The sequence below is a fragment of the Carex rostrata genome, chromosome 7 (assembly GCF_964058835.1).
Source record: "Carex rostrata chromosome 7, lpCarRost1.2, whole genome shotgun sequence".
Taxonomy (NCBI): Eukaryota; Viridiplantae; Streptophyta; class Magnoliopsida; order Poales; family Cyperaceae; genus Carex; species Carex rostrata.
In genome coordinates, this window is record NC_135924.1 from 9,800,983 (window position 1) to 9,818,943 (window position 17,961).

General features: G+C 33.5%; 2 protein-coding genes and 1 non-coding gene across 3 annotated transcripts; 2 read left to right on the forward strand and 1 right to left on the reverse strand.

Moving 5' to 3' along the window:
- Window positions 1–9,002: 9,002 nt before the first annotated feature.
- LOC144557327 (ras-related protein Rab11A-like) lies at window positions 9,003–13,060 on the forward strand. The gene is made up of 3 exons (XM_078305893.1): window positions 9,003–9,462; window positions 12,036–12,292; window positions 12,701–13,060. The coding sequence occupies exons 1-3, from the start codon at window positions 9,179–9,181 to the stop codon at window positions 12,916–12,918; spliced, it is 759 nt and encodes a 252-aa protein (XP_078162019.1). The 5' UTR covers window positions 9,003–9,178; the 3' UTR covers window positions 12,919–13,060.
- A 723-nt stretch (window positions 13,061–13,783) lies between these two features.
- Window positions 13,784–17,452, reverse strand: LOC144556958 (uncharacterized). The gene is made up of 5 exons (XM_078305471.1): window positions 17,115–17,452; window positions 16,077–16,377; window positions 15,413–15,571; window positions 14,784–15,079; window positions 13,784–14,421 (listed from the first exon to the last, which is right to left on the reverse strand). The coding sequence occupies exons 1-5, from the start codon at window positions 17,307–17,309 to the stop codon at window positions 14,185–14,187; spliced, it is 1,188 nt and encodes a 395-aa protein (XP_078161597.1). The 5' UTR covers window positions 17,310–17,452; the 3' UTR covers window positions 13,784–14,184.
- On the forward strand, window positions 16,758–16,828 carry TRNAG-GCC (transfer RNA glycine (anticodon GCC)). Its single transcript has one exon. It is a non-coding gene; the product is annotated as a tRNA-Gly (tRNA).
- Window positions 17,453–17,961: the final 509 nt, after the last annotated feature.

A 17,961-nucleotide genomic window follows, 5' to 3' on the forward strand; every position in this document is an offset into this window, starting at 1 on the left:
CGGGTATAGGCCGACCAACAGTAAATCTAGTCCATGACCAAATCTGTAACAACAACATCGAACCCGCTATCGTGTCTACCTCCGCGTGGTAAGCACGTGACAACTCTCGATAGAGATGCACAAATACAACACCTCCCCAATTGTATTCTCATGGAGTCTCTAGATCATTGATGAATTGCAAGTATATTGCAGGTACTCCATCCGCTCTTGAGTCTGGAAACATAACCAACCCAAATAAATCCATACAAAACCTCGGGTGTACCGTGCAACTATCTCTTCATTGTGCCAATCTTCTAACGGCAAACTAAATTGAGCCCGCAACCATTTCAGTCTAAGCACAAAAGCAGAGACGGATAATCGTTCGTTCGGTGTGTTAGGATTATAAATCCTATATTTATATGGCATTGTCTCATAGAGGTGATTGTAAAAAATAGTAGGATCAGCCCCTAGATCAAACTCTAAGTATGGGTTCCAATCAGTATTGCTGGTGCCAGTAATCGGATCACCTACAAATTAAAATATTTATACAATCAACAATTCATTTTTAATAAATAGTTAATTAAATTAACCGATAAATAACTTTAATTAGTTAATTACCCTTAATCCATAGACATGCAATATCTTCCAACGTCATTGTCATCTCACCGACAGGTAGATGAAATGTATTGGTCTCCGGCCTCCACCTCTCAACCAGAGCACTAATCAAATGCGAATCAATCTTGCAATCATTAAGGCGGGCAATTTGATACAACCCTAACCTCTTCAGAGCATCGTCCCATCTGACTGTTGTAAGCAATACTAGTCTGATGTGAATTTACTTGCAATGAAGAGGCAGACTGCCAAAAAGAAATAAAACATTATAAACCCCTCAAATACTTCATATAATATTTATTTGCAACAAATAATTAATAAATATAATCAAAATTACCATATCACGAATTTCCCATGTCCTGTGATTCTATGGTGCTAATTTCAACAACTCCGGATATATAATTCAGATTATCCATTTACTCTGTTAGAAAATTTGATAAACAAATATTTTTGCAACTGATGAGAGTTATCACACATAATTATATAAACAAACATTTTTTTCAAGCATATGGCTACAACAATAAAAATTTAACTATATGTAAATAACATATCATCTAATTTTGATTTTAATAATAAACTTCATGAACACTTAGTTACACAAATTTATACTACATATTACTAATTTTACACATTTATAATTTTTTCTAATTTTAAATTCATGAGAGTCATCACACATTTATCTAATTTTACAAAAATTATAATACATATTACTAAAAAGTTACATTATACTACATGAACACTTAATTACACAAATTTATACTACATATATACTAAATTACACTAAATTAACATTAAATAAACTATAAATTAATACTACATTAGCACTAAATTATAGTACATTACCACTAAATTACTAAATATACTCCAAATCAACGCTAAATTACACCAAATACTAATTTAACACTACATTTTACAAAAAACAATCTAAATATACTAAACAAACTAAATTAAATTAGTTATTCATTTTAATTCGGCTAAAATAAAAAATTATAAAAAGAGGGATATTTACCTTGTCAAAATTGTAGATCTGAAGAGTTTCCAAATATCTTAAACTATCCAAAATTTTTGAAACAATTGGATTGAGAAATGGTTTAGTATATTGAGAGGATAAAAAATAAAAAAAAAGGAGCTCAAACTGTGCTGGAAGGAAGAAGAGAAAGGAGGCAGGATCCGTCAGGGTTTTTTTTTTGAAAGAACCCTCCACTGATCTGTAGGATTGGTGCAGACAAAATTTTGATTTTATGTGGCAATGCTCTACCGGGTGCGAAAATGGGTAAAAATTTGCTCCACCAATCCCTAGGACCAGTGTAGGTTGTGTGTTTTTGGCTCCACCGATCCTAGAAATCGGTGGAGGCTAGTTTTCAAAAATCAAATCAGAAAAGACTTGTTTCAACGAAATAATTTTGAGTAATTCTATTTCAAAAAAATCCCAATTTTGTAGTGGAAGTGCGCAAGCAGTTGCCTTTTTATCCAAATCTTGCTTGTGTAAACTCTGTTCATTCATTGTTAGCACATTAATCAAGCACCTATGTCCTAATTAAATGTCTTGATTTATTACAAGATAAACAACTTTTGCACGAGATACTTGAGATTCCTTAACATACCGTTTTAGTACCTTCTATTGCTTCTATCTTAATCTATTTATCATATCATATCCATCCTTCATTCAGTATACCCTTTTTTGAGAATGAACATAGCCGGTTCTCCTAGTGGCTGTCATGTTGTCAAGCTTCTTTCTTCCAGTTATTTTTATACAAGCATTATGGAACTAACCCATCAAACTTACTTGTATGACTAAACTTGGGACATTACAAAGTGGGAAATCATGGAACCAAAAAACAAAGCTACCTTTGATGCTAAGCAAACCCACGTGTACCGTGTCAAATATATATCACTATGTCACTTAAAATGAAGTATTCTTTTTTATTCTTGCTTTAGAAAGTGGGCAACTTGCTAAGACATCAGTTTTTACTCAAAAAAAAAAAAGTGGGCAACTTTATGAGTTTGTCAAATTCCAATCCCAGATTCTGAACCAAGCACTTTTGCAATTAGCTTTTCTAAATCTTCAAGCCCACTATGGATTCATCTGAAAACTTCTATTTCTCTTTTTTTTTTTAATTGATTGGAGCAGTTTGGTGCCAATCAAAATTATACTGATTGTGTCATAGCGCAGTTTAAGCTCAAATTGGATGTAGTGTATGGATGCGTGTTGCAATTGCAGTAACCTCTTTTCTAGTGGGATCTTTTATGAGCGTCTTAGAGCATCTACATCCTTAATATTATTAGATTTTCTAATCAGGTGTGACAGTTTCTGTATTTATTTGAGTAGATTTTGTCGCCAACCTCCTACACAGATTCTGTTTTGGTATCTACGTATTCCTTGGTGCTCTTCTTCGTGCTGTAGGCAGTCAGTTTCAAAGATGTGGGAGAGTTGCTTATTTAGAAACTATACAGTAAAATTTCTTATTAATAAACTCTTTATAAACTCTATGCTGGATAAAGGATTGCTTCAAATTGTTTCTCATTTTTAATTTGTTGCTGACATTGCTTAATAGAACTATAAAATTGATTTCAATGATGTGAGAGTTAGAAACTTTTATAGACTTTAATTTCTAAAAAGTTATTAACAGTTATTTAGAAACTCATTTGAGTTGCTAGGACGTAGATGCTCTTAAGGTTCTGTTATTTAATAACTTAAATATGTTATGTATTTCAATTTGGGTTGTATGTCGGTGTCGTTGTAAACTTGTAATTGGAAAGGGTAAAAAAGTAACATTACTTTATGGGTTACATGGACAAAACACATCATTATGATTACTACTAATTATTAGCTGATGCAGGCGGATCATTAGATTAATTTCACAGATATATTGACCGTTCATTCTTAAACTGTAATTATGAATACTTAATCTCCTTTTTTTTATCACAAGTAATAATTTCATAATTAAAGAATATTGACAGGAATAATGTGTGTAAACAAGGCACGCTATGTTGCTTACACATCTCTAATGTCTCGTTACCCTCTATTGAAAATTACACTACACATCATAACATCTATCTTTCCAGCAGCAATCATCATTATTATTAAATGATGTTACTATTTTAAAACAGGGATTTCCTTTCCCTTTACAAATACTACCAAACACAAGCTTGGATGATGGATTTGAGGCCTCAACTGCCTCATTTAAATTAAACCAGAACAACTACACCTTTTCATCTGACAACAAACAAAATGTTAGATGCACTACAGAATATTAGCTACATGGTGTGGCCCATAACTAAAATTAAGTCATAAAAGAAAATAGAAAAAATATTAGATGATACAGAATGTTAGATGCACTACAGAATATTATCCTTTAAGATTCTTAACTCTGTTTGAAAAATATTAGCAACAGAATGTTAGATGCACACATCCTGAGAGATGAATTCGAATCGCGAAACAATCTCGAACGACGGATTCGAATCAGACAGCCTCGATCCAAAACCCCAGGGGATCCGGACCCTGAGAATCTTACTTTGTGAAGAAAGATCTGACAATCCAGATTCCAGTTTACGGATTGCGGGGTAAATATATTGACATGGCTGGTTTGGCTTCGTACAGCGCACCAGTCATATTAGTTGTGTGTTGAAGGAAGCCAAACTAGCTCTGTCAATATCCTTGATATGTCTAATTTTATATTGTAGTGGACAGCGCAATCCAGACCACAAAATCTGCATCAGACAGTCCAAAGCGTTAACGTAATCTGCTACTGACAGCACAAAACAGAGTTAAGAATATGAGACAGCTACATCATATAATTTATTTAAAAAATAAATAAAGATTATTTCCAAGATGGTACACGAGTGAGATTAAGATATGATATGTCCACTATAAAGACAACACGTATGTGGAGTCAAAATAAATTTATATTTTCGGGCATTTAAGACTGAAAACAATATTTCTCTTACCAAACGGATCAATTCTCTTTGGAAAACATAAAGAGGAAAATTCTAGTAAATAAGAATCATAGACTCATAGTAGATAGTAAAAATCTATTTCCAAACTGAGGACTTGTTCGACAGCAATAAATAAATTACTGTTTACATGGGAAAATAAAATTTCACTCAGATTGAATTTTTTTTTCTCACGTGAACAGTAAAAATCAGTTCAAACTTTTTGTATTCCTGTTCCTATTTCCATTCCATTGTTCCGCCGAACATGACCTAATAAAGAAAATCAATTGAGTATTATTAAAGGAGAAATGAGATCTACGTACCTATGGGGTGTACTATTAGAGTCCGTGTCCCCCCGATACCCGAGGTACAATTTAAAAGAATGGACGATCCAGATTAATTTCAGCTGGGCCAAATTCAATTCGAAACCAGTTGGAACTGTAGGGGGTCTGCTTTGAGATTTGTGCCACATGAAAAGAACAGTCTAGATTTATAACTTGCACCTCAAGTACGTACGGATTCGTACTATTATCGTATTAATATTTTTTTGTTAAAATTTGGACCCAACCAGACTGTACCGGTTGATAAATGTTCAAGTCCACTCACCCGTAAACCCACCCAATCCATCTAACTTTTTACAAGCGGGTTTTGCGGGTTAAACGGATTGTAATATTGATTGAATTTTCTATGATAATTTTCTTTTTATTTTCATTTTATATTTAACAAATTAACACGGTACAACTATAGAAAAAAGATAAATGATAAATAAAATAACATAAAGATAATTGATCATTAATAAATGGTTAGAAAGTAAATAGTTAATTAATATAATTAGCTAAGGTAAAAATTCTAATATAACTTAACATTAAAGACTAAATAACGACAGATAGCGTTCAAAAGCAAATCAAACAAAAACAATTTGATAATAATGACTAAATTTAAAGTTAATTTCTACAGAGTCTCTCGAGTCTCTTTCAAAGTTTGAATTTGAATAAGAGTCGGTGCCTAAATACTTCAATGGTCATGTTATCCATAATTAAATACGAAAGGATCTAAATGAAATGAAACTAATGAAGATAAATAAACAATATATTTGTCATTGATTGATTTCATGTATAAGTAATTAATTTTATTATTTTGATACATAATTAAATATATAATATTTAAGAAAATATGATACAATATTTTTTTTTGAAAGAAGTGAGGAACCCATCGATTTTCCATTATAGAAAACCATACAAAAGCGTACAGACTGGTACCACCTATGGTATAATAAATAAATAAAAAAACCCACCAACTGACAAGCAAAATTAGGAGCTTCTAATCCATTGACTTCGTGTGCCTTTAAAATGGATTCTCTTATACTTAGCATCATATGATACAATATTTAAGATTGGTGTTTAAGGCTAAATTTTTAATTCAGCCCGAATGAGCGGATTAGCAAAATGCAAATCCTTATTCCATTTTTATTTTATTTTTAACTTGACAGTGGCTTTCAAGTATTAAATGCAAATCGTTATTCAATCCGACCACATTCTAATTCAGTAAAAAAAATGGATTAGACTGAATGGGTTGAACAGATAGGGCGGGTTGTAAGGACTTTGATTTTTTTTTTAAAATAGAATCAATATTAATTATTTTAACATAACAAGCACCATTGATTTTATTTTTATAAAAAAAACAGCTCCGTCGATCCTAGAGATTGGTGGAGAGAGAAATAAGTAGAAATAATCAACACATATTTCTCATAATAAAATTTAAATTCTCCCTCCAGCTGCTTTTTATAAAAGCCAAATCAATGACGCTTGTTTTCTTAAAATAATTAAATTTGATTCTTATTTTTTTTTTAAATCAAGGATTTTTGTACAACCCTTGAGACCACCTGTTATTGCAAGTCTAGTTTGAAATTGGTAATAGGCAGAGCAAATCAGAACACGCCCCTTATTTTTTAAACAGTAGTTTACTAAATTTGTCTTTTAAATAATGGAATATTGACTTGAGAAATGTTCTAAGAACAAAATAATTCTCCTTACGTGAACATGTTAGGTAATGAGTCAGTAGTGTCATTGCATCATATGATTTTTGAGTAGAAAAGAGGTTGATTAATGATTAGTGATATCCCAATCTCCATTTGATTTGTAAATAGAGGTCCTATTTACAAACACATATAGCCAATATCAGTATAGGGGGTACCAATCGGTATGCATCTGTAAAAAATCATATGAAAATAACCACTCCAACAAGCAACTTCCGATTTTATGGGGGGGGGGGGGGGGGGGGCAATCAGTATGCATCTGTAAAAAGTAATATGAAAAGAACCACTCCAAGAAACAACTTTCGATTTTATGGGAGGTGCCTGACCCCCTTTGCTTGTACCTAGTTCCACCCCTGGCCAATATATAGCTGTAAGGAAAGATTTGAAATTATATATAATAAAAGATTAATTATTAATGTAGTCCTTTTTTTAAGTTGTTTTCAAAAAAGGTTTTTGAAGAAACTTAAGAGGCGCCAAGCTGCAATTTAAATTTGAATGATTTAATTTTAGCATGTATTTAACTTGAGTTATTCAGATAGGATGTGCGTTAAATATGAATCAATTTAAAATTTTATTGGTCATCCATAAAAAAATAATCACTAAAAATAAATATTTAAAATATTAAAATTATTTGTTAAAAAGCTAAACGATTTTTAAAATATAAAATACGTCAGCAATTTTAAATTTTTAGTTTAAACAATATTTCGTAAATATCAAATGAATTTATTATAAAAGTTAAATACAAGGTACAATTAATTATTCTCATAATTTTTTTTTTGATAAAGATATGTCGACATCAAGAGTCAAGACTCCATTAATTTGGAAGTGTTTACAAAAGTGAAATAAAAAAGATTATAGTAAATATAAAGAAAGAAAGAGAAAAAGAAAAATTCAAAAATAAGACTACACTGATTTGATAGTTTACTTACTCAGAAAACTTGGAAAAATAAACTTTTTATCTCCAATTTGAGCTTCCTGCTAGTTCCTAGTTCTAGTTGGGACAAAAAGAAAGAAATTTTAGGAATTTCCCAGTGATGCCTCTCGCCCTCTCCTCTCCGGGAGAGTATTCTACGTGGAGTATTCTTTGCGGAGCTGTGCGGAGTTTTTAATCTGGTCCGTTCGTTTTGATCGGACAGATCAGATCAGAGGGGGTCCAAATTTTGAGATATAATCTGGTCCGTCCTATCAAAACGAACGAATTAGATTAAAAGCTCCGCAGATGATAGCGTTCCCTCCTCTCCTGTCTTGTTACCTCTTCTCAATTCTATCATCACCCGTTGAACCATGGAATTAAGCCTCCTAGATTCATGGAAAAATACTCAACTACTCAAGTTAATTATTTTTACTTTTTACTATTTCTTAATTAGTAAGTACCTGTCACAACTCACAACATTTGTTGAGAGAATAGTCGTACGTAGCATTGAATTTTTGCTTTTGAATTTAAGTTATTACCTACCATATTTCACTATTGAAAGATAAAGAAGCGTGACCTATAAACATGAATTTAACACAGGATATTTTGTTTTTGTTCTACATTTTGGTCCAAACAAGAAAATTGACGCGTCTGTCTCAATTAAGAAAATACCAACTTTTTGCAATCCATTAATAAGAGAACTAATTAATCCAATATATGAATATTAATTAAGTTCAGGATATAATTAGGTTAATTGTCCTTACCGACATGACATCTAATTCTTTAATTATTTATTTCTTTTAAGCAACATTCTATTTTAATTACTGTTCCTATAATATAGCATGAAACCTAACATTAAATCAAAATCAATCATGCGCTTTTGTCAATATCAATTTAATTTTGAGCTGTCATCCTGATCAATCGTTTTGTAACACAACCAAAACCGTAATTAAAGCCCTTCAATAAAAAATTCTTAAATCATTATAACAGTTCTTCATAATAGAAAGATGCTCTATTTCTAAAGTCATCAGTAGCGTTTCTTACAAACAAAGATATACTGAAAAAAATATAATTATAATCTAAAGATATTTATTGATTATGAAATAATTTTAAGATATTTAAGATAATTTTAATTTTCATCTCATGCTTAAAGAAATAATAAAAAAATATGTTGAAAGTTGAAACCAGTGTTATAAATAACGGTATGCGGTTGTCGGACGGACAGGTACCGCCAAACAATTAATCGGGAATAATCGAAAATAATCGGTCATAATAAAAAAATAATTGATCAATTAGTCGAAAAAATCCACGATGGTATAATCACCGTCAACGACTAATCAGCTGAATAATAAGTCTAAACGGACATTTTTTAAGTTGAAATTTGAAAGCACAGAAGCACAGAGGCAGCTGTACAAAATGGTGAGCTGGTGCGGTACTGATCATGTCTCTTATTTTCTCAAGTCATTTCTATTATAATGATAAAGCAAATTAGCAACCCCTTGTGAAGGGACCAGCATGCATTTCTCTTCTCCAATCCCATACTTTCTCTCCAAAACCCAAACACCAATCATTCTATATATGACCCACCTGATAGGCTGATACCATACACCCAAAGCCGAAGTCATCTCTCTCACCCTTTATAATTGTATATCATACAAACACACACACACACACACACCTGACCATATATACACAAACAAGGTATCATGAGTAGTAATAACATGAACAAAGAACAAGAGTACAAGATGAGGGAGGAGATGGAGATGGAGAAGAATTGGCAGGGGGAAGAGGCGGAAACCGACTACGTGTTCAAGGTTGTCGTGGTAGGTGACTCGGCGGTCGGCAAGAGCCAGCTGCTCGGGAGGTTTGCCAAGGACGAGTTTTTCTTTGATTCTAAGCCGACGATCGGGGTCGAGTTCCAGACAAGAACAGTGACCATCAAACGGAAGCGCATCAAGGCGCAGATTTGGGACACCGCTGGACAAGAAAGGTATGCGAATTTTTAGTTGATAATTTTTTTTTGTGATACAAAAATTGTACAAATTGTCATGAAAAAAAAAAAAGATTTACTGAAAGCCTGAAAGGAACAGTTTTGAGTTATCACGGACGGAGATATAGTAAAAAATTCACTGGTTGGATAATATTGCAAGTGGCAAGATACTGACAAGAAAGGAGAAATCTGCTTGTGATAAAATGTTCTGATCATAATTTTCGTTTGTATTCACATAATTATATTTTGTAATTTAATTTGAATATTTTGAAAGAAAACTAACTTCACGAAACTGGAAGACCCAGTTCATAATTTTAAAATTTTACTATGGTTTAATTAATTGCTCGCATAATTTTTTATTTTTTTATTGAGATTGACTGCTATTAATTATGCTTTGTTGCAGTTGTTGCACCGAATATTTTGCTAACTGTTTATTAGAATTATATATTCATATATTGTGTAATTAAGAGTTGCATCAGACATATTTTGGATAAACAAGCACATAAATGTTCTCTAGGATTTTTTGTTCAAAAATGTACTAGAGAAAGTGACAGTTAACTACCTATCTTTTTGCGTACACAACTCATTCGTGTGAATTCAAATTTAAAAAATTGAATTAAATAAAGATATGGTAATTGTTGGATAATTTCCATCATAATGTTAAATCTATTTTGAGGGACTAAACAGCCCTACCATATTAATTTTTTTTCTATTTTTTTTACAAATGATTAATCTAAGAATGCATTTAAATTTGTTTGTGTCCATGCTTAGTATATATTTATCGACTATAATAATTTATAATGACCACATTATATCTAATTGTTAGTGTTCAATACAATATTCATGGTATACTAATTTATAAACTTTTTATTTACTATGTAAAATATTAATATTTTTATATCATACTTGCATTATAAAATAATAATTAAACTATCTGAATTATACATGTAATCATGTATTTTATATCTTGTCGAATTATTTTTGAATCACAAAATTTGTCACTGTATCTCAAAACGTATACATAATAATGCTGTCAAAAAAATCCAACTATTTATTGTTACTATTTTCCTTTTTTTTTTCTGGGTTTCAAATGCTAGTAGCCTAGTAGGCTAAAATGCTAAAATTATAATAAGTTATGGTCACGTGACTTTCATGGCACTGACCCGCCGACATGATTTTGCGTGGTACCCACAATAAGTTTGAGCCATCTTCGTTAATTGTTTTTTTGTTTCATTCATATATACAGCTCCGATTATATATATCTTACATAAATTTGGTTGCCACCGGATTAGCATTTATTGCTTATACATGTAACAATCTGTTTATTTATTTCAATTTCCAACTGAAATGTGGCATAGGACCCACAGACCTCTTACACAAATGATAATAACAAAAAAAAATCAAACAAACTTGGATTCAAAACTCGAGTCTCGAGGTAACTTAAATTTTTTTTTTTTAATAAAAATAGATGTCAAGTTCTGCCTAAAATAAATAATTTCAGTAAACTTATGACAAATCTGTCCATGAAATTTTAATTAAAAAAAAGACATTGAATATTGGTAGTATGTACTACGAAAATTTATTGTACTTATTTTGTTGTAAAAAATCTATAACAGAATTATTAAATAAATACATGGAATTGAAATATTAGTAATAAGAAATTATGTGAATTACAAATACTGTATTTTTCTTGTCCTAAATTGTCTTTCAAATATTTATTTTGACGATAATTTAAATTTCATTAGGTCACATAATGATAATTATAGTCACTTTCTTTGACTTTCTTTTCATTTTTTTTTCAACTAAAGTGGGTAGAATTTTCTTACATGTATTAGAAATACCATGTTTTGAATTTCACTCTTTTTCCAAAAGAAAAATTGACTTGAGAAAAATAATAATTTTCATTTGTATGTCTGTGACAGATCTTTTCTCTATTTTTTCCTTCAGAAAAATTAGGAAGATATTCTAGAACCTAATTTGGGCCAGCCTAATCTAATTTTTCCGGTGCAAGCATTAATTACGAACCAAGAATTTGTCTCCATGCATTGTCTGTCTCTTAGCTCACGGCAGTAGCTGTCAATTTTAGAACATTTAAGGATATAAAGCGCAATTAAAAGATGGGGGACCAGATAAGGTGACTTCCTTCAAAGTTCAAACAAAAATTTTAAAAAGAAAAAAAAGCGAATTGAATCATGTATAAGGTGTCAGTGGAAGCTCGAAAGCGAAACGTTTGATAGAATTGACTCAAAATTGTGAATTCTCTATCGATTTGGTCCGATAAATTAGTGACAGATCAGGTGTGCATTAAGGCATGGTTATTAATTTATTTAGTTGAATGTCAGTGTAGCTCCTTGTCATTATATACAAGGATTATGTTTTATGTTGGTATCTGAAGGAAAACCATTGCTTTTAATTCCAGCAAATGTCACTTGCAGAATAAATTAAAGCACACAGTTCTGTTAGACCATGACAGTATCCAAATTCATTATTTGTGTTGCCATTTACAATTTTTTTTTTTAGTATTTTCTTTTAGAGAAGAGAACAAAACATAATTTAGAATTGATCCGGTACAGGTACAGAGCAGTCACAAGTGCATATTATAGAGGGGCTCTGGGTGCAATGCTCGTCTATGACATCACACGGCGGCCCACATTTGACCATGTGGCAAGGTGGCTCGACGAGCTCCGGGCCCATGCTGATGGCTCCATTGTGGTCATGTTGATAGGCAACAAAGCTGACTTGGCACAAAAGCGTGACGTCCCAACCGAAGATGCAATAGCCTTTGCAGAGGAGCAGGGACTCTTCTTCTCTGAATCATCTGCTTTTAGTGGTACAGATGTCTAATTATTAATAGAACATAATAACACTTCTTCTCTAAATTATTTAGGAGGCCTGACCTCCACATTTCTTCTTCAAATTAACGAAAAAAAAAATTGGGATCCTCATTCATGACTTGATAACCATGCAAGAGGCAATTTTCAATTTGATGGTGCATCTGTCAGTAGTTGCAATTCTTCCAATTTTCTGTGTCATTTTCTGAAAGGATAAGAGCATTTATTTAGGTCACCTTTTCTGGTAGTAGTGTAGTACTAATACCTAATAGACTGCTCCCATTTATCAAAATCAGTACCTTTTTTCTTTTCTTTCATGTTATTATCCAATAAATAATTTTGTGCTTCTCGTTATCTTGTTATTATTCAACCATTGAATTTTTACTAAACTCAGCAGTAATTGATAGGTGAAAATGTGGAAAACGCATTTTTACGGCTCTTGGAAGAGGTATACTCAGTCGTGTCAAGAAAGGCATTGGAATTAGACGAAGCACGCCGGCTAAATGGAGCGAACAACAATGGCGATGTGTTGGTGCTAAAAGGGACCCAGCTGTCAGTCGTCCCTGAGGTCTCCATGATGGAGACGAGTGCTTTAAGAAAAGGAACACAATGCGCTTGCTCTTGATAACCTATGTTTGATTAAACTCTTTTTTTTTTTGGTTCTTTGATTGACTGGGTGTATTGCTTTGTTTGTTCATTGGTGCTTTATACAAATGTTGGTCAAGTAGGATAGTTCTGTATGAAGAAGATATGATTTATACTGTTTACCTTTGGTTCTTGCTTTTTAGATTTTACAACAATACAGGATTACAGGTGCTTGCCATGTAAAAGACCGATAGTACAAGATAAACATCATCAAAGTTTAAATAAACTAAAAGTAAACAGCGTGGTCGGCTGCAAGTGCAGGACAGCAGTAACAAAGTCAAAAGGTTTGAATAAAACATTATCAGTGCGTATGCCATAATGCCATGATAACATGTTTCACAATAAGTCTTTTCTTCTTTTTCAACAGTGTGTGCTGCTTGGTAGGAATTCGTATCCTCTGCGTTACCTCAAAAGGGAATCTTTTGAGTTAATATATCTGGACTATCCGATCTGCTTTAAAATTCGTGTAACTTAGATCCACACTAATATTAAAGAGCTTATGTGTTAAAATCAGACGGCCGGATTAGTTCCACTCTAAAATTCGTGCGAATTAGATCCACACTAATATTAAAAGGCTATGTGTTAAAATTAGACAGCCGGATTAGTTATGTTTAACGAAATGCATTAACTCAAAAGGGAATTGCTTGGGATGACAGAGGGGGCAGTATTATTTGTGCTTTGAGTTCGTGCCAAGTTAAATAGAACAATTTTGGACCGTCTGATTTCAATTGAACTCAGGCCGGTAACCTGAGGGGATGTGAATTCGTTTTTTGATCTGGTGGACTGGTCCCAAGTCCCAACTAATAGCAGTGTTTGGAAGATCTCGATAGCAAACAATCATTATAAAAAATAGTAACAAATAATATGCAATCAACAAACTAAAAAAAATTCATCATGGCTTCTCAGTAACCAATATTTTGAACAGAGCTATATAAAGAACTAACCAAGTGTTTTTCCTAAATTCTAATTAATTCTTTTCCATAACAAGATCTGAAATAAACCTCGAAAACAAAATATTGTGTAATTAAACATTATTATCCCCCACTACCCTCCCCCTCAATAATGAAGAACATCCTTGAAGATGCGAGAGAAGTTGAAAAACAGCCGCAACTTCAAGAATTAAACTAAAATCTTAATATCTTTACAACCCCATCGGTCGTATCTGGTGAATGTATGCTCCAAAGTGTGACTTGCAAAAATGTAACTGTAACAAAAAAGAAACACCTTACTGGTTCGGGCTAGAAATTCAAGGGGAAGAAGGGTCTTCCTCATCCTGGGGCTCAGGCTCTCTATTTTGCGCAATTCTGGACATGAGGTTGGATATCTCATATATGGCACTTCGCACCTGGTTGTCGTCAGACTCTGACGGCAGGGCCCACACTGGAATTTGTGAAGATTGTAATGATCTGCTTGCAGTATTTTTTCCTTTTCTAGAAGATAACAGAGCCTTTTCCAGGTCAGTTTGCCTCAAGGGCCTAGGCCTCTGCAAAATAGGAAGAAGTAAACCACTTAGAATTTCTATTCGAAAATAAATAAAAGTGAAAGAATACTCGAAAAGAAATACAAACATTTTCTCCGATTCTAAACTACATTTGAAGATATTTTGACAGGTGCCTCTCCCTTGACACATCCACATACTTTACAAGACTGAAAAGTATATCTGGCATGCTTTCTCCACCATAAAAAAAACCCAAATTAAACCCCACTTACTCTTCCCAAACCAAATTAAAATAGAGAGGCACTCCAGATTTTTCTAAAGCAATGGCCAAATTATGATTTCTATTTTGCAACTTTGCAAGGGGTATGATGTCGATGTTAAAATATATATGCAGAGACACTACTTACATGGGCTGTTTCCCCTTTCTTTTCTTCATCCAAGTACTCTCTGACTGGGAAGAAGGCAGCTTGTTTGCACAACTCAAGTATGTCAGAACCGGTGAAACCTTCACATAATCTAGCAATAAAATCATAATTAATGTCCTCCTCAACTCTCTCTCCTTTCAGAACGACTTTGAGTATCTTTGCTCTTTCACTTTGGTCAGGCTTGCCAATTTCAAAAATCTGTGTGAACCTCCTGAGTATTGCCTCATCTAATTCACCTGGCCGGTTTGTCGCAGCTAGAACCATCACACTTGCATTCTCTACAAAACAAATAATATATAACCAACTAATCAGTCAATCAATTGGTTATAAAGTGGTTTTGAATAAAATAGAACAAAGAAAATGTCCAGTAAGGCATTTTTTAAGAAAAGGAATCTAAACTATTTGGGTAATATTTTTTTTTCCCTTTTATTAGGCGTCTTGATACGATTATCAGTATGAACATGAAACCTTATACAGTATAGATACCAATATAGATACTGCATCATATCTGATACAGTTAACATATGGATATGGATGCTGATACATAAAACCTACACATTGAGCACAAAAGGGAAAAATGGAGTTTTAAGTAATTAGAGAGAGTAACTAACGATCAGTGGTGAAACCATCCCACAAGGACATAAACTCAGTTTTCATGTTAGTCATGGCCTCATGGTCAGTGTTACGCCTTTGCCCCAAGAAACTGTCAACCTCATCTATAAATATAATCGCCGGTTGAAGCTTATATGCCAGGCTAAATACAGCCGCCACTGCCACAGTTAAACATAATGAGTTCAAGAAATAAAGATCAGAACAGAATGGTAGTTAACAAGATATTGCTTCATTACTGGTACAAATAACACATATCTTATCAGACATGCAAGTAACACCTAACATTTCTCAAACTTAAGACTTGCACCAAGTGTTTATTTGGATATCCGCAAAAGAGACCATATTACTACAGAAACAGTCAAGGTTGATGCTAATCTTTTCCTCGAGTCCATATAGGATTAAAATAAATAAAGCACATGAATGTGGAATACCAACATTGTGCATACCCAGGCCAGCAATTTTTGACTGGTACATGATGATATGGTAAACTTACTGGTAAAGCATGAAATATGGTTACAGTGTTATTTAGCTGCATCATCATGCTCAACTATCATAAAAATGTTAAGTTCAATTATGCACCCTAAAAAATCCAACTTAATTACATAAAATAAGCCAAATATAATTCCAAAGAAATCTTAAGATATAAAACCAAGAAGCACTAACCGAGTTTCTGAGCATCACCAAACCACTTGCTCATCAAATTGGAAATCCTGACATTGATAAAGACCGCACCAGACTCCTTGGCAATTGCCTTGGCAAGCATGGTCTTGCCAGTACCAGGCGGGCCATACAAGAGCACTCCTTTCTGAGGAGTCAGAAGTTTTCCATATGAAAACAGTTCGGGCCGGCGCAAGGGCAGGATGACCAGTTCGTATAGCGCCTGCTTAACCTTATCCAGTCCACCAATCAAGTCGAATTCCACGTCAATGTGGTCCGGATTTATCACATCACATGCAATCACATCCTACACCAGTGCAATATACAAGTTTTTCTCTTAATTATCACTCGAGGCCACATTTTGGATAACATTTTTTTATTCTTTTGGTTGTTAAATGGATATTTCTTGTTAAATGTGACATATTAGTCTTCTTAGCAGCGATTCTTAATTCTCTCATTTCTTGAATTTATTTTATATTTTCCCACATCACTTCTGCGAGTCAATTTAGATTGTAAGACATATTTAGATTGAATCTGAGTTATTAAAATTTCGTGAGCAGTATGCAAGGTTTACTAGAAAATAAAAATATATGACCCTGCACAAATACGATCCAGACGCATATATGACATATTATATATGTCATATATGTGTGAACATATTGCGTGCGTATCAGGAAGAAAGAAATTGCGGATATGGTCGAATGGTAAAATTTCTCTTTGCCAAGGAGAAGACGCGGGTTCGATTCCCGCTATCCGCCCACGATCATACTATAGTATATACTAAATTCCCTTATTTCCAATAAGATACATTTTCCCCTAAACACGAAATCAATATAAAATAAAATAAAAAAATGTATATGCCACATTAAATTCGTATTGATGGTAATTCACTAAAACTGGAAATCTGAAGGGCAACATAATTATATTGCAGAAAACGGGTGATTTCAAGGGCTAATTTACAAATATGTAAACAATTCAATCAGTTAAAATCCATATATCTCAATAATTAAACATGAGGAAATTAAACGAATGGGGAAATGAAACCTCGTAAGGAGTGGTGTTGATAAGGGGGCGCCCGAGGCGCTTGGCGATCTCCTTCTTTTGCTCGAGAGCCTTCTTAGAGGCCTCGCGGTTCGGGTCGAGGTGCTTCAGACCGGCGAAGAGAACCAAACAGCTCAGAGCCGCGCTCGCGGCGTACAGCACCAGTTCTTGCAAGAACCTGCTGTCCGAGCCCCTCATCCCTTCTCCTCTTCTCTTCCCTATGATTCTTGCTCTCCGTGAAAGTGCTTTGATTATCGTGTTGTAATTGCTAATTCTTAGCGTGATATTGGTCTAGGAAATGTGTCTCTTCTCCTCGGCTAGGGAAAACGAAGAGAGAGAACCGAGACTCCGAATATTTTATATCCTCTGCATCAACTCAAAAAAGAATCTTTTGAGTTAATGAATCTGGACCGTCTAATTTGCTTTTAGATCCGTGTGAGCTAGATCCACACAAATATTAAAGGGCTCCTGAATTATAAGATGTGGTCGGATTGGCTCCATTTAAAATCAGACGGTCAAGATGGGTTAATTCAAAAGATGCTTTTTTGAGTTAATTGCAGACGATGCGGACACGACTCCGAGAGGTCGTTGAAATGTTATTTATTTTAATTTATTTTAATTAATAAATTAGTATCCATTTGTTTCTTTTGTTCGAGGAAGTCGAAGTGGGCCCGAGAGACTGGGCCAATGTTAGTTCGGCTCTTTCATAAACTGAATGCCTTCTTGTGTTTTGGAGTTGCCTGTTGGTGAGCCAGGTGAGGTACAAGGCATGTCAAAAATCTGTTACAATGGGCCGAGTAGGATAGTCAAATGAAAATTATAGAAGGCTTCCTGGGCTCAAACCTCTAAG